This window comes from Bombina bombina, chromosome 3, assembly GCF_027579735.1.
Source record: "Bombina bombina isolate aBomBom1 chromosome 3, aBomBom1.pri, whole genome shotgun sequence".
Classification (NCBI taxonomy): domain Eukaryota; kingdom Metazoa; phylum Chordata; class Amphibia; order Anura; family Bombinatoridae; genus Bombina; species Bombina bombina.
In genome coordinates this window covers 595,594,388-595,618,304 of record NC_069501.1, presented here as the reverse complement: position 1 = coordinate 595,618,304, position 23,917 = coordinate 595,594,388, and the positions used below count along the sequence as shown (strand labels likewise).

At 37.7% G+C, this 23,917-nt stretch overlaps 1 protein-coding gene across 1 annotated transcript in view; it reads left to right on the top strand.

Moving 5' to 3' along the window:
- Positions 1-23,917, top strand: part of MYOM3 (myomesin 3) — a 209,580-nt gene that overhangs the window by 10,488 nt on the left and 175,175 nt on the right. The window contains exon 2 of the mRNA XM_053707175.1: positions 11,394-11,474. Coding sequence (XP_053563150.1) covers positions 11,394-11,474 — 81 coding nt within the window. The remainder of the gene's footprint in view (positions 1-11,393; positions 11,475-23,917) is intronic.

Sequence of the window (23,917 nt, the reverse complement as noted above, 5' to 3'; positions counted from 1 at the left end):
GGAGCATGTAGGGAGCTTCTAGGGTTAATTTTAGCTTTAGTGTAGTGTAGTAGACAACCCCAAGTATTGATCTAGGCCCATCTTGGTATATTTCATGCCACCATGTCACCGCCAAATGCGATCAAATAAAAAAAAATGTTAAATTTTTTTACAATTTTAGGTTTCTCACTGAAATTATTTACAAACAACTTGTGCAATTATGACATAAATGGTTGTAAATGCTTCTCTGGGATCCCCTTTGTTCAGAAATAGCAGACATATATGGCTTTTGTGTTGCTTTTTGGTAATTAGAAGGCTGCTAAATGCTGCTGCGCATCACACGTGTATTATGCCCAGCAGTGCAGGGGTTAATTAGATAGCTTGTAGGGAGCTTGCAGGGTTAATTTTAGCTTTAGTGTAGAGATCAGCCTCCCACCTGAAAGATCCCACCCCCTGATCCCTCCCAAACATCTCTCTTCCCTCCCCCACCCCACAATTGTCCCCGCCATCTTAAGTACTGGCAGAAACTCTGCCAGTACTAAAATAAAAGGCTTTTTTTTTTTTTTATGAATTTTTTTTTAAAAAAAAATATATGTTTAGCTGTGATGGACCCCCCCCTTAGCCCCTAACCTCTCTGATCCCCCCCAAACAGCTCTATAACACTTGCCCACATCCTATTTGCTGCCATCTTGGGTACTGGCAGCTGTCTGCCAGTACCCAATTTGCCTCCAAAAAATGTTTATTTTTATTTTTTTTCATGTAATTAAATGTTTTCTGTAGTGTAGCTGCCCCCCCTAATACCCTCCTCCCTCTCCCCCTCCCAGATCCTTTTGAAAATTATTTCCCCCCCTCCCTCTCCCTCTCTCCCCCCCCTCCCTCTCCCTCTCTCCCATTCATAAATTCATTGGTGGCAGTGGCTGTTACGCGATCGCGCGCACCTACGCGCGCGCCCGCGCGCTCCCTGCAGGCCCCCGCACGCTCCCGGCACCCGGCGTGCACATTGCACATTCAGGAACCGGATGCCGGGTAGCGATGGGCCGCCCACCCGCCTCCCTGAAGCTGCTCCCACCCACCAACGATCGGGCCCATCGCAACCGGTGCAGAGAGGGCCACAGAGTGGCTCTCTCTGCATCGGTTTGGGAAAAAAGGTATTGCAGTGATGCCTCAATGTTGAGGCATCACAGCAATACCTTGAAAGCGGCTGGAAGCGATCAGGATCGCTTCCAGCCGCTTTAAACCCTGATGTCGTACAGGGTACGTCGCTGGTCTTTAAAGACCAGGTTGTGTGCGACGTACCCTGTACGACATGTGTCGTTAAGGGGTTAATGTAAAGATTTTCACATCCAAATTGGAGGAAGGGTTTAGGAATTACAGCTCTTTAATATGTAGCCCCCTCTTTTTCAAGGGACCAAAAGTATTTGGACAATTGACTCAAAAGCTGTTTCATGGACAGGTGTGGGCTATTCCTTCATTATTTCATAATCAATTAAGCAGGTAAAAGGTCTAGAGTTGATTCCAGGTGGGGCATCCGTATTTATAAGCAGTTGCTGTGAACACACAACATGTGTTCAAAGGAGCTCTCAATGCAAGTGAAACAGGACATCCTTGGCTGCAAACAAAAAAGAAAGAAATCAATCAGAGAGATAGCTGGAACATTAGGAGCGGCCAAATCAAAATTTTGGTACATTCTGAGAAAAAAAGAACGCACTGGTGAGCTCTGCAACACACAAGGGCTTGGACGTCCACGGAAGACAACAGTGGTGGATGATTGTAGGATCCTTTCCATGGTAAAGTAAAAAAAAAACTAACAACATCCTGCCAAGTGAAGAACACTCTCCAGGAGAAGACTTCATGAGAGTAAATACAGAGGGTTCACCACAAGGTGCAAACCATTTATAAGCCTCAAGAATAGAAAGGAGAGATTATACTTTGCCAAAAAATATCTTAAAAAGCCAGCCCAGTTCTAGAACAGCATTCTTTGGACGTATGAAGCTAAGGTTTATTTGTATCACAATGATGGGAAGAAAAAAGTATGGAGAAGGCTTGGAACAGCTCATGATCCGTAGCATACCACATCATCTGTAAAACACGGTGGAGGCAGTGTGATGGCATGGGCATGCATGGCTTCCAATGGCACTGGGTCACTAATGTTTACTGATGATTTGACAGAAGACAGAAGCAGTTGGATGAATTCTGAAGTGTATAGGGATATATTGTCTGCTTTTTTCACTTGCTGAAGACAAATCTTAAGGCAGAGAGACCTACGAACAAACAACAACTGAAGAAAGCTGCACCAAAGGTCTGGCAAAGCATCCCAAAGGAGGAAACCCAGCGATTGGTGATGCCCTTGTCTTTTTTAGACTTTAAGCAGTCATTGGGGCCTATCTATCAAGCTCCGAAAGGAGCTTGATGCCCCGTGTTTCTGGCGAGTCATCAGACTCGCAAGAAACAGACCGCTGCTCCATAACCTGTCCGCCTGCTCTGAGCAGACGGACAGACATTGCCGGAAATCAACCCGATCGAGTACGATCGGGTTGATTGACACCCCCCTGCTGGCGGCCAATTGGCCGTGAGTCTGCAGGGGGCGGCGTTGCAGCAGCAAACTGCACACTCTTGTGACCTATTTATAACTGTCTCTAAGTGGCCACAGCAGGGAAGGTAACCTAAGTTACAACATGGCAGCTCCCATTGTTTTATACACACTAAACCTTTACAATTATTTTGTCAATATTTAAACAAATAATGAAAATTTAAAAAATACATCTACATGTTACTCTCAGACTGATCTTTTCATTGCATGCTTCATTCTATCTAGCATTTATTTAGTGTTTATTAGACATGTGTGATTCATTTCGGATCGATTCGGAAATTCGGCCGAATTTCTTAAATTCGGAGATTCGGATCGATTCAAATTTCCGAACTGAAATAGTGCCGAATCTACTGAATAAATCCGAATTAGTTTGTATTTATTCGGTAGATTCGGATGGCAATGGATTACACTAGTATTGTACAGTATATTAGGTTATATCACTCTGCTATGGGTTACATCTAATATACAGTACATAATACTAGTCTAATACACAGCACATCCCACCTAACACATATCGAAATTCCGAATCGAACCGAATCGAATCCAGACAAATTTATTTGAATCCGAATTAATCCGAAATGAATCCGAAACGAATCCGAAATGAATTCATTCGAATTTTTCCGAATTCGAATCAATCCAAACCGAAATTCGAAAAAATCTGAATCGATCCGAACCGAAACAAATTTTTCGATCATGCACAAGTCTAGTGTTTATTGTTCCTTTAATTACTTAATTACTGCTAGTGCAGCTGTCAGCACTGTGTTTTCTCATGGTCATCTTCTGCCCACCACAGCTCACTCACAACCACTAGAGCAACCACAACCACTGCACCAGCTCTATATACATTATAAAAGTTTGATTTTGGCTTCACTGTCCCTTTAACATTTGAACAGATCTATTTCTTTACTGATATAGATACCACATTTATTTGTAGAATATGAATGCATTCAAAATCATTGCTTACAATTAAAAATGTGTTATTAAATGCCAACAAAAAACAAGAAAGCAGATCAATTCTGGGTTTCTGTATTTGTTTAAAAGGGCAATAAACTCAAAACCGAGTTCCCCATACAATGTTAAAGAAAGGAAATAAAGCAACATCATTTATTCTGTTTGTATTTTCTATAAAATACCTCTCAGATTTGTAGCTGTCTTATTCCATTCTAGGAGACTGGAGTGCGTCGTCATACTTAAAGGGATATAAAAGTGCAAAAAATAACATGCTTCAAATGTGTTAAGCACATAGTTAAAGACAGCTCCAGAGCAACAATGCACTGTTGGGAGCTAGCTCATCACATCTGGTGGGCTAATGACAAGAGACAAATGTGCATTGCCACTAATCACTTGCTAGCTCCAAGTAGGGAAATGCTGCTTCTGAGCCTACTGAGGTATGCTTTTCAACAAAGGATACCAAGGGAAATAAGTGCTTTCGAGCTTAGAGGTAAAGTGAAAAGTCTGTTAAAATTGCATGCTCTATCTGAACCATGAAAGTTTAGTTTTGACACATGTTCCTTTAAGTGTAATAAAATCTACTTCCTCCTGCAACTTTCTAAACAGTGATTGCTTAGAACAGAGCACAAACTCATTTACACCTGTCCCTAAGGGACTGCAGTAAAGGAGACCAGGAACATTAATTACTCCAGGCTTTTCAAGGAGTGTATCCCTGAACTTAAATTGAATTGCAAATCATTTATATTAGGTAAGAAAAATTAGAATGTTAAATGATTAATGTTGAATATAAAAGTTTCTTTAATATCCCTTTAAAAGAAATTTGATACAAAAACTCAAAGTTTTGTGTTTGTTTTTTTATTTGAGAGTGGGGCAGGGCCGGATTGGAAATAAACATCAGCCTTGGCATTTTAAGACAACTTTCCAAATTACTTCCATTATCATATTGGCTTCATTCTGTTGGTGTCCTTTATTGAAGGCACAACAATGCATTACTGGGAGCTAGCTGAACACACTGAATGAACGGATGGCAATAGGCATATATGTGCTGCCACCAATAAGCAGCTAGCTATGTATGATTTTTAACAATCAGATAATAGAAGTAAATTAGAAAGTAGTTTAATAGTATATGCTCTATCTAAATCATGAAAGAAATATTTTGGATTCCATAACTATTTAAGAGAAATAATAACTTATGAACTTATGAATCCAGCTCATTATTTTTGTGCCTTAATCATAGTCCTGGTATCCTTCATTAGCTTCCAGTGCTATTAAAAGCTTCTAATTGAGAGAAAAAAGATTAAGAGGAAGTCTTCAGCTGTTACTAATGAGCTTCCAGGCAGTAATGTATCATTACATAGTTATGCTAGAAATAAAACGTATTTAATCTATGACATATCCATTCTTTCTCACTATACATTTATATAGGGTTTTCAGCTGTCCTCTATAAAAATACTGGGTGAGTAGAGTGTGTCTCAGGGAAATGCAGTCTGTGTTGTGATAAGATCTCAGATTAGACACCTGACCCTGTTGTCTTTCTATAAACCTAAAACTCACACTAGTCAAATCCAAATGTCCCTGATACCCTCTAGAAGCCACAAACCCACATGCAACTTCTGATCCAGCCCAGTGATACTACAGCCTTTTTAAAATCCAAATCAGACCTCACATCAGACCTAAATGTCCGTACAGCTTCTCTATCAGCTGCATATGCACATCAGATCAGACCCCTGACATTACAACACCATATCTTATACTTCTTGGGTTTCAGTCTGCTGCTCCTATTTTCAATGCATGCAGAGTGCTGTCTCCCAAAATGATCTGTGTGTAAAAAGGGCCAGAAGAATAGGACATCGCCAAGCCTGGCTGCTACACTGCATAGCATCCAGGCAGCAATGTGACAAGCATCTAAAGCAAACTACAAAGAGCAGGTGTGATACTAAAACCCATGTCACCCATTCACATGCCCCCATAAGTGTGTTAGATATACCCTGATTTGATCTGACCAGACAGTTAAAGGGACACTGAACCCAATTTTTTTCTTTTGATTTACATAGAGCATGCAATTTTAAGCAACTTTCTAATTTACTCCTATTAGCAAATGTTCTTCATTCTCTTGGTATATTTATTTGAAAAGCAAGAATGTAGGTTTAGATGCCGGACCATTTTTGGTGAACAACCTGGGTTGTTCTTGCTGATTGGTGGATAAATTCATCCACCAATAAACAAGTGCTGTCCAGAGTTCTGGACTTTCTTTTTCAAATAAAGATAGCACGAGAACAAAGAAAAATTGATAATAGGCGTAAATTAGAAAGTTGCTTAAAATTGCATGCTCTATCTGAATCACGAAAGAAAAAAATTGGGTTCAGTATCCCTTTAAGTATTTGTGTAACACTGGTGTTAGAGACAATTAATTAGCATGAATGTGGAGAGGAGCGACAGCAGGAGAAGGTATGGTCAGCCTTGTATAACTGCAGCCCTCTCATCTAAAATGATAAGTAATTACTAATGGTTTAACATGTGAAAGTGGTCACATGTTCTTAAAGGATTACTTTCTGTTATAATTTTTAAGCTAAACAACTAACATATTAAAGTTAATAAACATTAATTAAAACCTACTGACCTATATTTTCTCCAAAACAAAGTTTCATAACGTTCTAAAAGTTATATCTTTTATTCGCCGATGATGTCACATTATCCTGCCCACTATTTTCAGCACTGCATGTTCAAAATACTTAAACCAATAACTTTGTGTTTAAAGCGCCATTTTGAAACCTAGGTACTGTAAACAGATTGGTACAGAGCAAAGGATACCCACGGAGTGGGTTTGGAAAACAATTAAATTTGCAGACAAGATTTCTGATATACGGTAGAGATATGTTAATGAAATGCTATTGATAAAAAGCGTATTTGGGGTAGTTAGTTAGTAACAGGCATAGAAAATATTTACTTACAGTGGCCCTTTAAGCATTGAGAAGTCCATTTGCAATCACATTTTATGGTAATTGTATCTGCAATCTTTCATATCATGTCGCATTTCTTTTCAGCAGATAACAATTTATGAACGTCCGCCATTATTGTCAATGTACTTTTAAAATGATCACACTCCAAAAATGCTTCTACTGTTAATGCTCCAGAAGTTTGAAATCTTTACCAACCAAAAACGCAAAATTGTTATCATTGTCATTAATCTCCTGATTTCCTATTACAAAAACTAAATGGTCAGGATTGAGGAGAAACTTAAAGGGACACTGTACCCAAAAAAATTCTTTCGTGATTCAGATTGAGCATGAAATTTTAAGCAATTTTCTAATTTACTCCTATTATCAAATTTTCTTCATTCTCTTGGTATCTTTATATGAAATGCAAGAATGTAAGTTTAGATGCCGGCCCATTTTTGGTGAACAACCTGGGTTGTCCTTGCTGATTGGTGGATAAATTCATCCACCAATAAAAAGTGCTGTCCAGAGTACTGAAACCAAAAAAAAGCTTAGATGCCTTCTTTTTCATATAATGATAGCAAGAGAACAAAGAAAAAATTATAATAGGAGTAAATTAGAAAGTTGCTTAAAATTGCATGCTCTATCTGAATCACAAAAGAAAATATTTGGGTACAGTGTCCCTTTAATAGCGGTTCCATGAGTTTGAGTTTAGTAGTGACAATACAGAATGAGGGGCCTGCATGTTTATTCATCCATTTTAATAGTGTTTAATGATTCTAATAGGTGACATGTACAGTTAACTTTTGTGTTTCAAAACCATAAAGATATGTGTATATGCCCCTTTAAGGGATCTGATCAGGGCTGTTATCAGTATAGGGAGAATGTGTGTTTCTTGGATTATTTAAAAAAAAAATATTAGGGTAAAAGTTCTTATTATTACTTTTTTAACTTTGATTAAAGAGGTAGAGTTTTTGTTTATTTTGGAGACGTTGCTTTCTAATGTTTTATAATAAGCCAGGGTGATTTCAGAGTGTTTTGCCCATGTGCAAAAAAAATATTACATTCAAAAACTTTCAGAAGTTGTTGTCCTGGGTTTATCAAGTCCTTTTTAGGAATTTGATAAGCGAAACAAAGGCTCCATAAATGTGCCGAAAAGCATAAAGAATTTGGATTAAGATAAGAAAAACAGGACTGGCACATGTTAAGCATAGGGCCTTTTTTTTTTTACCAAAATCTATGATGAAAAAAGAGCTGTTGATAAACAATGAAAGTAGCTCATTGTCGGCAAAATTACAAGTTATGCACTTAACCTGGTGCGTAAATAACGCAAAAACATTAGCGGTACCGCACTTTCTATAGCGCTGCCATTACAAGTTACAAAAAACCTTCTTGTGCTGTGCGATATGGTGCGATAACCTCCATACCGCACAAAAGCCAAGGCCTGACTTGACATGCTCGTGCACGTTTTCCCCCATAGACATCAATGGAGAAAAAACTGTGATTGCGGAATGGCGATAGCTATAACACAATCCCCATTGATGTCTATGGGGACAAGAAGGTTATGTAAAAACCTAACACCCTAACATAAATCCCTAGTCTAAATACCTCTAATCTGCCACCCCCTCGACATCGCAGACACTAATTAAAATTCTTAACCTTTATAGTCACGATTGTGGAGTCCCTGGTCAGATCCATTATCTCATGAACTAAGTGTTATAGAGATTAAAGCATACGGATTAGATAGTCCCAAAACAGTTCTTATGATATGCTAGTATAACAGTCCGGGACAAAAGGTAAAAGGTAATGTTCAAGTGTCCATATGCTTTCCCCCTAGAGATACACAGCTTCTGCCTTTAAAGGTCCATAAAAATCAGCCTAATACTGCATATATAATAATTCATAAAGGTTTATTTAATAGTTTTGCATGTTTTTTTGTTTTTTAAACAGGTATGTTTTATAATAGAAATCTTACTTTAATGTTCATAAAAAATAGTCCCATGTGAAGGTTATCCAAAACGCCCCAGAAATGGGCGTTATTTTATTTTCCCATGTCCAACCCTGTCAGTTTCGGCAAACTGCTACAATGGGATTATAATAATAAATAAAAGTTATCCAAAACAAAAAGTATATGAGAGTTGAGATGTAAATGCCATATATCAAACACTCTGGCGGACTCTAAAAGGTTTATCTCCGTGAAGCTCCGTATATGCAAGGCATTATCAGTGCTCAGGATGCTTCAAAGGTTGCTATAGCAACCATTGCTGAGCCGCTCGCTTGTGAATGTGCAGGGGCAGGATAAGGTTTTGATTGGCATTTAATCTCAATGCTGCAACCTGCATTTCATAGAAGACGGGGAGAAGAGCTGCTTGAATGCTGGAATGCGCAGGCTCCGACCTACATGCTGGTCGTCCGAATCAGAGATTTATTGGATTTGAAATCGGAGATTTCAGTGGGCAGTGGAAGCAAGAAATGTTTGCCAGGCAAATATCTTTAAAACTGTTAATTATATTTATTAGATGTATATTGATGACATTTGGAACATGTAATGAGCTGTTGATTAACCTTGTGCTGGAAAATGACTACAACGTCCCTTTAATTATAGTGCTCAGAGGAATAATGGATAATTCCGGTTCCTGTTAGGTAAGTGATCCTCCCCGGTGCCGCTTGCACTTTCCCCAAAGTGCTGAGTAGTAGGTAGGATGTTTGAACTTACACCAAACTTCTGTTCCAAACGAACGATGAACCCCTCTAGTGCAGGTCTGGTTGGAGCGTCTTGTCGTAGGCAATAGCGGTGAGCGTGTTCCCGGTCAACCACTTCCTGATGCGTCACCAGCGAAGCTCGTTGATGATAGGCTATTGGAAGGAGAGAGGGGGAAGGTTCCTCTCATAGAGAATAGAGTTCCAGTAATAGGTACAGCAGACAAAAAAAAACGGTGTTCCCAGCCGTTATAGTAAACAATAATGGAGCAAAAATGGAAGTCACGCTGGAACAAATGCTCCATTATTGTAAAATTATTAACCCCTAATCTGCCGCACAACCGCATTGATAACACCTAAATAAACTTATTAACCCCTAAACCACCGACCCCCACATCGCAACACACTAAATTAAACTATTAACTCCTAAACCTAACACCCCCTAACTTTAAATTAAAGTGAAAATATAACTACCGTTAAATTAAAAAAAAACTTACCTGCAAAATAAAAAAATAATAATTTTAAGCTATAAATAAACCTATTACTATTTTAAAAAACTAAAATAAATGAAAAATAAAAAACCTAAGTTACAAAATGTAAAAATTTAAAAAAACTAACATTACAAAAAGTCACCAAATTTACGAAAAATAAAAAAAATCTAAGATTACAAAAAATAATAATTAAATTATCCAAAATAATAAAAAGTAAACCTAATCTTATTCCCCTATAAAAACAAAAAAGTCACCCCAAAATAAAAACACCCCCTAATCTAACAATAAACTACCAATATCCATTAAAATGGCCTTTTGTAGGGCAATGCCCTAAGTTAAACAGCTCTTTTACATAACAAAATTACAGAGTAACTCCTAACAGTAAAACCCGCCTACCCAACCAACTCCCCAAAATAAAAAATCTAACTCTAAAAAAACCTAAGCTACCCATTGCCCCATAAGTGGGAATTTGTATGGACATTGCTCTTAAAAGGGCTATCAGCTCTTTAGTGCCCATTAAAATAAAAAAATACATAATCTAAAAAAACAAACAAACACTAACCCCAAAAAATGTACTCACCGTTCCTGAAGTCCGGCGATGAAGGTCTTCATCCATGCGGCTCCATCTTCATCCATCGAGGGACCATCTTCTATCTTCTTCCCGGGGGTGCGGAGCAGTCTTCCCCAATACGCTGAACCGGATCGGTGGTCCTCTTCAGAGGAGGCTGTCTTCATAGGAGTGGAGGCTCCTCTTCATGCAATCTCCGCCGCACACTGAAGATTGAATGCAAGGTACCCCTTTTATATTTGGGGTACCTTGCATTCCTATTGGCTGAAATATTCAAATCAGCAAATGGGATGAGAGCTGCTTAATTTTGGTTATTTATTTTTAGTAATTTTAGTGTTTTGTTTTTTGTAATGTTATTTTTTTTTATTTTTTCATAGTTAGGATTTTTAAATTTTGCAACTTTTTTATTTTTCGTTTATTTTAGTTTTTAAAATAGTTATATTAAGTTTATTTATAGTTATTTTAGTAGTAGCGATGTGGGGGGCGGCAAATTAGGGGTTAATAGGTTTAGTATAGTATTTGCGATGTGTAGGGCCGGCAGTTTAGGGGTTAATAGGTTTAGTTTAGTATTTGCAATGTGGGGGGGCTGACGGTTTAGGGGTTAATACTTTAATTGAGTGTTGGTGATGTGGGTGGGCGGCAGTTTAGGGGTTAATAGGTTTATATTTATAGTTGTGAGGTGGGGGATGACAGTTTAGGGGTTAATAGATAGTTTATGGGTGTTAGTGTACATTGTAACATTTTTGTTATGAGTTTTGTGAAACATTTTTGTTTTGCAAAATCCACAACTACTGTTCTTTGATCACAGAATGGATTGTTGCGGTATAAGCTATAACGCTAGCTGAATAGCCGGACCACACAACCTGTAATACAGGAGACCTGAAAATCCCACACACAAAAGCCAATTTTTGAGTGCGGAATGGAGAGTTGTGGTACAGGCTAAAACGCTTGCGGTATAGCCGTATCACTGCGACTTGTAATATGGGCGACCTGCCATTCCGCCCACAAAGTCCAATTTTTCAGCGGTATAGCCGTACCGCAAAACTTGTAATTTAGGTGTGTGATTGCACACATTTTATAATGAGCTCATCTTCAGCCAATAACATTCAGATAATTATCAAACAATAGATTGTGATCAAGCACATAATTCTTTGTTTTTCCTCTTTTATATCTACCAGTGATGAAGATCTTGAGAATATCCCAGTATCCTCCATTGACCTTTCCATAGCAAGGGCTGAGCAAGTTCTGAGATCAACCTGGTGAGTAGCTTTACTCTTATTAAGATAATTACAAATATGTTGTTGAATTAAATCTCTCCAAATTAATAATACTGTGTTTATATTAAAGAACTGAACATGTCTACCATTTATGTTTTATTATACACTCATTAACACTAGCATTGTCAGCTTCCATTAAAAACATCACTACAGAAGCCATCCTTAAAGAGATAGTGCACTGTAAAATTGGTTTCTGTAAAGCAAGTTTCCCTTGACTTGTTAAACCAATTTCAAAGCATTAAATGTATGTAAAATTGCTTGTTTAAATGTATTTTTGTGTATGAAATCTGAAACCACTACAATAAAATTGTCTGAGCTAGATATCATTATCTGCTCTCATTCACCCTTAAAGGGATAGAAAGGTCAAAATTAAAATGTGCACAAATGCATTTCAATTTTTAAATATAAGCATTTTTGTATTATAATTCCATAACCAAAAATGCTTCTAGTTAAAGTTATTATTTCAAGTGCATATACACATAAGCTATGTGTGAATAAAGCATTAGGATTTATGCATCATTCCTGCTCAGAGAGCGCCTGGTGGTGGTGTGTATTGTGTCAGTCGAGACTTCATTTGTATCATACAAGCTGGTCCTGTGAGAAGTTGTGGTGTATGAATGCTGGTGTGCACGATATTCACAACATATGTACGTATGATGCTGTAAAACAGTAAACTATATGGCCCCTAGTTATCTAGCCGTCAACCTCAAATACGCTGGAATTCCGCAGCGTATTTGTGGCGAGGCTGATTCGCCTTAGTTATAAAGCCCTGCTGCCCGGAAAAAGTAGAATTTTGTGACGTAAGCTTCGATCCGCCGGACTCAGTCCGACACAGATCGATTCTTACGTCACTCCAGGTGTTCCGCACACAAGTTCAGCACAATCTGACTACTTTTGCTAGTTATCAAATGACTAGCAGGTACGCTCGGCACTTTTCCAGCCCAGCGTACCTGGTTTTCAATCCGCCACCCTGCAGGTGGCGGATCCCATAGGAATCAATGGGAGTCTGACCATAGCGAAAGTTCATGTTCGCTTCTGCCCGATATCTCATTGATTCCTATGGGAGATGTCTGCACCTAACACCCTAACATGTACCCTGAGTCTAAACACCCCTAATCTGCCCCCCCTACACCGCCGCAACTAAATAAAGTTATTACCCCCTAAACCGCCGCTCCTGGAGCCCACCGCCACTCTAATAAACTTATTAACCTCTAAACCGCTGCTCCTAGACCCCGCCGCAACTATAATAAATGTATTAACCCTTAACCGCCGCTCCTGGAGCCCACCGCCACCTACATTATACCTAGTAACCCCTATCCTGCCCCCCTATACCGCCGCCACCTATAATAAATTTATTAACCCCTATCCTGCCCCCCCTACACCGTCGCCACTATAATAAAATTATTGACCCCTAAACCTAAGTCTAACCCTAACACCCCCCTAACTTAAATATTAATTAAATACATCTAAATAAATATTATTCTTATTAACTAAATTAATCCTATTTAAAACTAAATACTTACCTATAAAATAAACCCTAATATAGCTACAATATAACTAATAATTATATTGTAGCTATTTTAGGATTTATTTTTATTTTACAGGCAAATTTCAATTTATTTTAACTAGGTAGAATAGCTATTAAATAGTTATTAACTATTTAATAGCTACCTAGTTAAAATAAAGACAAATTTGCCTGTAAAAAAAATCCTAAAGTTACAATTACACCTAACACTACACTATCATTAACTAAATTATTCCTATTTAAAACTAAATACTTACCTGTAAAATAAACCCTAAGATAGCTACAATGTAATTAATAATTACATTGTATCTATTTTAGGATTTATATTTATTTTACAGGTCACTTTGTATTTATTTTAGATAGTTAGAATAGTTATTAAATAGTTATTAACTATTTAATAACTACCTAGCTAAAAGAAATACAAAATTACCTGTAAAATAAATCCTAACCTAAGTTACAATTAAACCTAACACTACACTATCATTAAATTAATTAAATAAATTAGCTACAAATAACTACAATTAAATACAATTAAATAAACTAACTAAAGTACAAAAAATAAAAATAAAATACAAAAAACAAAAAATAAAAAGTTACAAACATTTAAAAAATATTACAACAATTTTAAGCTACTTACACCTAATCTAAGCCCCCTAATAAAATAACAAAGCCCCCCAAAATAAAAAAAATGCCCTACCCTATTCTAAATTACGAAAGTTAACAGCTCTACATGGAGTGCAGAATTATTAGGCAAGTTGTATTTTTGAGGATTAATTTTATTATTGAACAACAACCATGTTCTCAATGAACCCAAAAAACTCATTAATATCAAAGCTGAATAGTTTTGGAAGTAGTTTTTAGTTTGTTTTTAGTTATAGCTATTTTAGGGGGATATCTGTGTGTGCAGGTGACTATTACTGTGCATAATTATTAGGCAACTTAACAAAAAACAAATATATACCCATTTCAATTATTTATTTTTACCAGTGAAACCAATATAACATCTCAACATTCACAAATATAAATTTCTGACATTCAAAAACAAAACAAAAACAAATCAGTGACCAATATAGCCACCTTTCTTTGCAAGGACACTCAAAAGCCTGCCATCCATGGATTCTGTCAGTGTTTTGATCTGTTCACCATCAACATTGCGTGCAGCAGCAACCACAGCCTCCCAGACACTGTTCAGGAAGGTGTACTGTTTTCCCTCCTTGTAAATCTCACATTTGATGATGGACCACAGGTTCTCAATGGGGTTCAGATCAGGTGAACAAGGAGGCCATGTCATTAGATTTTCTTCTTTTATACCCTTTCTTGCCAGCCACGCTGTGGAGTACTTGGACGCGTGTGATGGAGCATTGTCCTGCATGAAAATCATGTTTTTCTTGAAGGATGCAGACTTCTTCTTGTACCACTGCTTGAAGAAGGTGTCTTCCAGAAACTGGCAGTAGGACTGGGAGTTGAGCTTGACTCCATCCTCAACCCGAAAAGGCCCCACAAGCTCATCTTTGATGATACCAGCCCAAACCAGTACTCCACCTCCACCTTGCTGGCGTCTGAGTCGGACTGGAGCTCTCTGCCCTTTACCAATCCAGCCACGGGCCCATCCATCTGGCCCATCAAGACTCACTCTCATTTCATCAGTCCATAAAACCTTAGAAAAATCAGTCTTGAGATATTTCTTGGCCCAGTCTTGACGTTTCAGCTTGTGTGTCTTGTTCAGTGGTGGTCGTCTTTCAGCCTTTCTTACCTTGGCCATGTCTCTGAGTATTGCACACCTTGTGCTTTTGGGCACTCCAGTGATGTTGCAGCTCTGAAATATGGCCAAACTGGTGGCAAGTGGCATCTTGGCAGCTGCACGCTTGACTTTTCTCAGTTCATGGGCAGTTATTTTGCGCCTTGGTTTTTCCACACGCTTCTTGCGACCCTGTTGACTATTTTGAATGAAACGCTTGATTGTTCGATGATCACGCTTCAGAAGCTTTGCAATTTTAAGAGTGCTGCATCCCTCTGCAAGATATCTCACTATTTTTGACTTTTCTGAGCCTGTCAAGTCCTTCTTTTGACCCATTTTGCCAAAGGAAAGGAAGTTGCCTAATAATTATGCACACCTGATATAGGGTGTTGATGTCATTAGACCACACCCCTTCTCATTACAGAGATGCACATCACCTAATATGCTTAATTGGTAGTAGGCTTTCGAGCCTATACAGCTTGGAGTAAGACAACATGCATAAAGAGGATGATGTGGTCAAAATACTCATTTGCCTAATAATTCTGCACTCCCTGTATTACCTTACCAGCCCTTAAAAGGGCCTTTTGCGGGGCATACCCCAAAGTATTCAGCTCTTTTGCCTGTAAAAAAAAAATACAACCCCCCCTAACATTAAAACCCACCACCCACACACCCCTACGCTAACCCAAACCCCCCTTAAATAAACCTAACACTACCCCCCTGAAGATCATCCTACCTTTAGCCATCTTCAGCCAGCCCACCACCGATGGAGCAGAAGAGGACATCTGCAGTGGCCAAAGTCATCATCCAAGGGGCGCTGACGAAGTCTTCCATCCGATTGAAGTCATCATCCAAGGGACGCTGAAGAAGTCTTCCATCCGACACCACGTATCTGTAGTGCAGCACATGTTTGTAGCACAGCAAATTTTAATTAATACATTTCTATTACAAGCACATTAGCACTTCACATAATTATGGAGGGGGAAGCACTTAGCCTCAACAACTCTATTTTTGATGTACAAGGTAGAAAAACCTACTTTCAGTCAATATTCTCATTGGGAGAAAAATAATTTATTGACAAGGATATAAAGAGCTTATTTAATCAGCTTGAAAGATTATTGATGATGGATCTTCGTTTAATGTGGGATGTAGTAGCTTTTGAGCATTATCTTCAATCCAAAAGAATCCCTAGGGGATTAAGGATAAAAAAGTTTCCTTCCTATGATTTAAATGATGATGAACTGACAACTGAGTGGAAATACGCACTTACTACTTGCTCACTAACGATTATTGACATTCTTATAAGGAGTAAAAACTTAAAAAGAGATTCCTTAAAGGGACAAATTCTTAACATTAAACAGGAACTCAAGAATTATAAACAGGATGAGGAGTACTCAGACTTAAAATCCAATATGAAGAAAAGAATACGAAAATGTGACAGTGAATTGGCCTCACTTAAAGGCAGAAAATTCAACAGGGATCAAGATGATTATTTAAAAAACAAAGTGTACGACCTCGTAGGTTTTCTGTCAACCATCAGAGGGACATGGATTCAAGTGCCAATACAGATGGTGAAGAAGAGAGCCGAAGGTTCAATAAAAATAAAAATAAAAACAAAAATAAAAACAAAAGTAAGAACAAGCACAAGAACCGGACACACTTGGCAAGCACATCTACATCAACAGTAGAACCGAAATCCATCTTAAAGAAAAAGCACAAAAGTAAAAACAAGAAAGTGGTGTTTTCATCAACTGAACATGATACTTCTGATCGAGATTCAGTTTCTTCAGATGAGAGTTCTTCTTCCTCCTCTTCCTCCTCTTCTTCTTCTTCTCTTTCCACCCTTCCCTCACTCTCGTTACAGGATTCATCACGTGAAGGTCGTGAGAAAATAGAGAAAAAAGAAAATGATGTCCGCCCAAAAGTGAAGAACCAAGAGATCCCTTTAGGAAAAGAAAAAGGACGCGCAGAGCTGGATCCAGGAGAAGGAAGAAGGGTCTCAAAGAGGGGATCAAAGAAGAATTAGCGCTCAGTGTGATCAATTTATCTGACTTTCAACCAATGATCACATTAATGTTCTATCTCGGGGTCTCGGTTTTTCCCCCACACATAATTTTTCAGTTTTTAACACCTTACTGGATGTCAATAAATTTGTCAGGAAGTTGACATTGTATAAGCACTTTTATACCTCTGTTGATTCTAGTAATGTTGATGATGATGCATTTAATGATGTCACAGGGGACAATGTGAATTCATTATATCCCAATACCATAGCTCCAGATACTGATTCCATTTTGAGTCTTGATTTCAAAGACATGTCCACTTTGGAACAATTCAAAATTCTGGAAGTTAAAGGTAATGGGATAGATGATTCACATATACCGAAGCCCAAAAAAGCAAGATCAACCTTTTATCCCACCCAATCAAGAGGTACACACATTAATCTATTTCAAAAACAAGTAGAGAAAGAAATTTTTGAATTGGGTAATCAAAGAACACGCACTAACTGCCATGACAACCTTAGCAATAGACAAAAGATAGCCATTAAGCAATTAGAAAGTCAACAAGATTTGGTCATCCGTACATCGGATAAAGGTGGGAATGTGGTTGTGATGGGCTAAACGCAATACATTGATGAGGCTTACAGGCAATTAAATGATGGCATAACATACAGGAAATTAACCTCTAATCCTGAGAAAGAATTCTCCAGGAAACTTGACAGACTACTTGATGATGCCCTAGCGTTGGGTTTTATAACAAAAGAGGATAATTCGTCATTAATACCATTACATCCTGTGATGCCGGTCTTTCACCACCTACCTAAACTTCACAAGGACTCAGTCAACCCACCAGGTCACCCAATAATATCTGGGATTGGCTCATTATTTGAGCCTCTTTCTGAGTGGGTTGACTCAGTCCTGCAACCCTTGGTTCAAATTTTGAGTAGCTATTTAAGCGATTCCTCCCACTTTCTTACAATTTTAGATAAAATCAAATGGAAAGTGGATTATAGGTGGGTGGTGATCGATGCGGTGTCACTGTATTCATGTATACCCCATGCTTTGGGCATACAGGCGATCTGTTTCTTCCTGGACAATTATACCAATTACTCAAGGGAGTTCAAACCATTTTTCTGTGAGACTGTCGATTTCCTACTATCCCACAATTATTTTATGTTCAATGTTGAATACTTTCTACAAGTGTGTGGTACCACGATGGGGGCGAAATTTGCGCCCTCATTCGCTAATTTATTTGTGGGATGGTGGGAGATCGGCAGTTTCTACATCAGTAGTAATCCGTTTTTGGAAAACATTTGTGTATATATATATATATATGAGATTTATTGATGATCTCATTTTTGTGGTCAAAGATAACTTTGTCTTTGAGGACTTCTTGGATTTTGTAAACAGCAATGATTTGCATTTGAAATTTACAGGTGAGATTCAAGACAAAGAAGTGCATTTTTTGGATCTCACTTTGTATGGTTCAGTTGAATCCAATAAGGTTATCACAGACACTTACAGAAAACCAACATCCGGTACCACGATCCTACACGCCACGTTGTGTCACCCCAAGCATTTAATAAAATCAATTCCCAAGAGTCAGTTCTTAGGATTCGCAGAAATGCAAACTCTGATGATCTGTTTAACCATCAAGCCAGCAAACTGATGGATAGATTGATTGCTAGGGGTTATGATTCGAATCTATTGCAGCAGCCATTGGACGATGTCAAGAAGAGTTACAACCCTTTGCGCAGTAGAACTGGAAATTGCGCTAAAAGAGAGGTATTTGATAAAGATGTAGTAGTTTTTTCAACAGAATTCTCCTTACAGTTCAATGACTTATGCAATATCATCAAAAAGAATCTTCCAATACTTAGGGGTGATGACACTTTAGTTAATCTTGTTGACAAGATTAAATGTGTATCAAAAAAGGCACCAACACTTGCCAAGAAACTCGCCCCTAGTATGATCAATAGCAATATTGGAGAAAGAGGGACGCACTGGCTTAGTAAGAAAGGAACTTTCAAATGTCTATCAAGGAATTGCCACTCATGTCAACATATTTCTATGGGAGTAGATTTCATAAGTCATTCAACCAAAGATAAATTTAAGATTGATCATTACGCCAATTGTGGCACCACTTTTGTAGTCTACCTCATAGAATGTACCCTATGTTCAGAACAGTACATAGGTCAAATCTCACGTGCCCTTAGGTCCAGGATAGGAGAACACAGAAGAGACATAAAAAAATATAATAAGGATTCCAGTGTAGCAAGACACTACAATGGTCTACATTTCACAGATCAACCCAAGTTCACAGTAAAAGTAATAGATGTAGCTAAAAGGCCTATTCGAGGGGGAAACATTTATACCATACTATCCAAAAAAGAGCTTTATTGGATATGGAAACTTAATACCAGGACACCCCATGGTCTTAACAAAGAATGGGACATCAGTTACTTTGTTGAATAAATATAATTAGCTTGTGGATGATCCTATGTGAACTGTTTGAGAATGTACAACATTTCATAGTATTTGCTAAATGGAATGCTTTTCACTATTGCAACTTTTATGGAATTGCAATACCTAATACCTATATTGATGCATGTATATGTTTTCACATTAACATAGTATTTATGTATAGGTTATAATAATTCTATGTGCTTCTTATCTGTGGTCAAAAGGTTTTGCCTCAATAATCAGATGTCATTTTATTTTGATCCACATCAATTTCAGTATCATCCTTCATGCCCCAATTGACATATTTTGACAATGAAACTTTAGTATATAGCAAATTGTACATGACAGTGCTAGTTTTCTAAGTACAAAGTTTTCACTTTTTTGGTGAGAATCTTTGAAAGGGTCTTTTTGGTAGACTCTTTAATGGAATTTTCTTTGCTATTTCCTATACATCATATCTATCAAAGTTTATTATATTGTAACATTAGACCAGATTATAAAAAGTAAGGTCTAATATTAAAAAACTTAGAAGTAGTTTGAGGCTATGTATAGAATTATGTAATTAAAATTCTTCATTATTGATATATTTATTGTTATAATTGCCTTGGTGAAATACTATTTTTGGCATATTTATGCTCATATGGCTTTTTCATGTATACATTTGAAACTCAATAGTGAGAATTTGCAATGATGTTTTTTTCATTTTCTATTTTGATTGTTTTTATTATTTTTTTTTCCATGTGTTTTATTATTTGTAATTGCATATTATTACATTATTCTTCCACCCTTTGTGATGCACCATTTACACCTTAGTATTTGATTGTGAGGGTGTGATTTGGCCTTTAAAACTCTGATTGGCTAAGAGATGGTTAAATTGTGCATCACACAGGTGGGGAGTTATCCTATGATTAAGTGCTGAATAGCACGAAACATGTTAGGACTCCTCTCCCCCCTCCTGTGAATTTTGCTTTTTTGCTTTTATGCTGTGCTCTGTTGTCTTGCACTGGACATGTTTTTCATTTTTTAAATGTCAGAATAAAGGTTTGCATTTTATTCTACGGTTCTGGAGTGCTGCTTCCTTCTGACTCTTGCTTCACGAAGTTTGCTTGACTTCTTCCCAAGCTGGCACCCCGCTAACAGTGCATTTGTATTAGCCGAATTTTGAGGGCTATAATTGGCCAGTCCCTCACACACCTCCTGGGCTGTAGCTACGTCACCCCCGTGTGTATCGATTAAATAGTTAATAACTATTTAATAGCTATTGTACCTAGTTAAAATAAATACAAAGTTGCCTGTAAAATAAAAATAAATCCTAAAATAGCTACAATATAATTATTAGTAATATTGTAGCTATATTAGGGTTTATTTTAAAGGTAAGTATTTAGTTTTAAATAGGATTAATTTAGTTAATAAGAGTTATAATATTTATATGTATTTAATTAATATTTAAGTTAGGGGGGTGCTAGGGTGAGGGTTAGACTTAGGTTTAGGGGTTAATAATTTTATTTTAGTATCAGCAGTGTAGAGAGGCAGGATAGGGGTTAATAAATTTATTATAGGTGGCGACGGTGTAGGGGGGGCAGATTAGGGGTTAATAAGTTTAATATAGGTGGCGGCAGGGTCCAGGAGCGGCGGTTTAGGGGTTAAACAATTTATTTAGTTGCGGCGGGGTCCAGGATTGGCAGGATAGGGGTTAAAAAATTTATTATAGGTGGCGGCGGTATAGGGGGGCAGGATAGGGATTACTAGGTATAATGTAGGTGGCGGTGGGCTCCGGGAGCGGCGGTTTAGGGGTTAATACATTTATTATAGTTGCGGCGGGGTCTAGGAGCGGTGGTTTAGGGGTTAATAACTTTATTTAGTTGTGGGGGGCTCCGGGGGCGCCGATATAGGGGGTAGAACAGTGTAGTTTAGTGTGGGTGCTTAGTGACAGCTTATCAATAAAGCTGTAGAAAAGCCGAAGAGCAGCGAGATCGGATGAGTGATAACTATCACAGTCCGCTGCTCATCGCCCTGTACTTGGTGCGCAGCTTTTTGACAGCTTTTTTGATAACTTTGGCGAGATTATTCAGGTCCGCGGCGGCGATGGTAGGTGAGCTTAGGCGGGCGTATTGGGCCGGCAAAGGCAGGTAAGTAGACACGTTGATAACTAGTCCTCTATGTATGTAATATTAATATATCCTGGGCTGGATATTTTTACTAATCCACTAATCCCAGACAGGACTGTAATGGACAAGTGAGAAATTATCATTTTGTCCTTCTTTAACATAGACTTGTAATTTTTTCTGTCTCCTATACAACACAATTTTCTTTAACTAATAAACGTTTTGATATTTTTCCATCCTAAAACCACAGAAATGCACACACACAACTATACAGGTACTGATTGGTAATAATACTAGGTATGCTCTGTGCACTGTGCTTGCATTGCTGATATAACATTAACAAAAGCAATCTTTGTATTGTATTTCCATGTCCCTTAATAACATTACAGAGCTCTAAATTATCCTGCATCTTAAGTCAAAGCTAGAATTTGAGAGCTCTGCTGCAGCTTCCTATTTCCTGTGAATTTCTGGATTTTAAAGTGAATCCAGGAATCATCCCAACTCCGTCCACAACACACCCTGACTGTGCCCATGACATGTCAGCCATGTCTTCGGAAAACATGTGACTCCACCCCCACCAGTCATAGCTCCACCCACAGAAACCTCTGTCTCCCATTATTACAAGTCTCCTTTATTCAGCCAGTCTGGGAATGCATCCAGGAAATGTTGGAAGAATGACAACATATATATAATGCATCACATTACATATCTTTAATCTAAAGACATGGAGCAGTCTGCTTCCTGCTTTAAAAAAATCATAATAGATAGATGATAGATATATATATAGTGAACTTTATGTGGATTACATATACTGCAAAAAGAAATGAAGTAGTGTTTTGGGAAGACAATCCTACTTTTGTGGCTGTCCTTCAAAACTCTGTACTAGATGTAATAAAATGTATTGTTCTTGTCTTGTTGTCTTTAGACATCAAAATTATTACAGATAGGAAGTGTTACCCTGCAGGAACCGCAAGCTTTGTCCCATGTAAACTAATTGACCTGATACTTTTTTACATTACTTTTACTCTTGCTTCCGGACTTCATTGAGAGGGCACTTGGCACCACTTTAAAGTGACATTAAACTGCTGGGTACAACTACGGCCTAATGGTTACTACTCACCATGTTAATGTTTTCCTCCTGTACTTGCAGCTCTCTTTAAAGTAATTCTCATATTTTAACCCTTTACAGAATCCAGTTTATAAATCTCTACATCTTTATACTGGGCACTGCCATCTTGGTACTCAAGCATTGTTGCATCCTTTAACAGAATCATTGTAGTGATGTTACAAGCTTTTTCATAGTCGTACCTTGCACTTTGGGTTAGCTTGCATAAAAGAAAATATAAACTTTAAAGGGACAGTCTAGTCAAAATTAAACTTTTATAATTCAGATAGGGCATGCAATTTTAAACAACTTTCCAAATCCCTTGTATCATCAAATTTGCTTTGGCTAAAATGCAAATCTGTCAAGAACTGAAATAAGGGGACAGCCTGCAGACTGAGGCTTAGATACAAGGTAATATAAGCATGTTGGTTATGCAAAGCTGGGGAATGGATAAAGGCATTATCTATCTTTTTAAACAATACATATTCTGGAGTAGACTGTCCCTTTAAGTGTTTAAACAATTTTTTTTACACAGTTTAAAAGTTACATAACAAACAAAAAAAAACATTGGGATTAATATAAAGCAGTGCAGCCACTAAACAAAACATACACCTCCCACTCTGTATTGTGCACACTAAACTGAATAGCATGATACAAGTTGTCAAGGAAATTCTATCACTATTACAGGGTGTGAAAATAATGAACTCCAAGATGGTAGCGCCCAGAGCGAAGATGTAGAGCTTCACTAACCAGCACTTAAAAGGGTTAAAATAACAGAACAGCTTTGAAGACAACTGTAGGCACAGGAGGAAAAACAATACTAAGACAAGTAATAACCAGACAACTGTAGTTGTACCTCACAGTTTAATATCCTTTTAAAGGGACATTAAAGTGCAAAAATTTCATGTAGACATGTGCGATTCGTTTCGTTCTGAATCTAAATTTGGACTAATTCGCAAAATTCAGAAAATCAAATTGATTCGAATTTCTGAATTACCCTAGCAACGAAACTAAACTAATCCGAATGCATTTGTAACGAATAAATCCGAATTGGTTCAGATGTATTCAAATGGCCATGGGCTAATCATAATTCAGTATAATAATTAAATTTAGTGATATTTAGTGAGATAGAACACTGAAATAATTCCGTTTGTGTAACTTAAAACCATCTGAATCAACAAAACACATACCGAACTTCCGAATTTACGAATCAATCCAAAACGAATACATCCAAATGCATTTGAATACATTGGAATCCGAAATGAATACATTCAAATGTATCCGAATTCGAATCAATCCGACCGGAAATTAGAAAAAATCTGAGTCGGTCCGAAAATAACAGAAACAAATTCTTCCGATGTGCACATATCTAATGTCATGCTCTAAGCATTAAAGATTTAGCACTAGTTACCAGCAATGCAATGTGTTTAAAACGGGTAGTCATAGTTTCGCGCACAAGCCTGAGAGCAATGTTGGTTTCAGGAATACA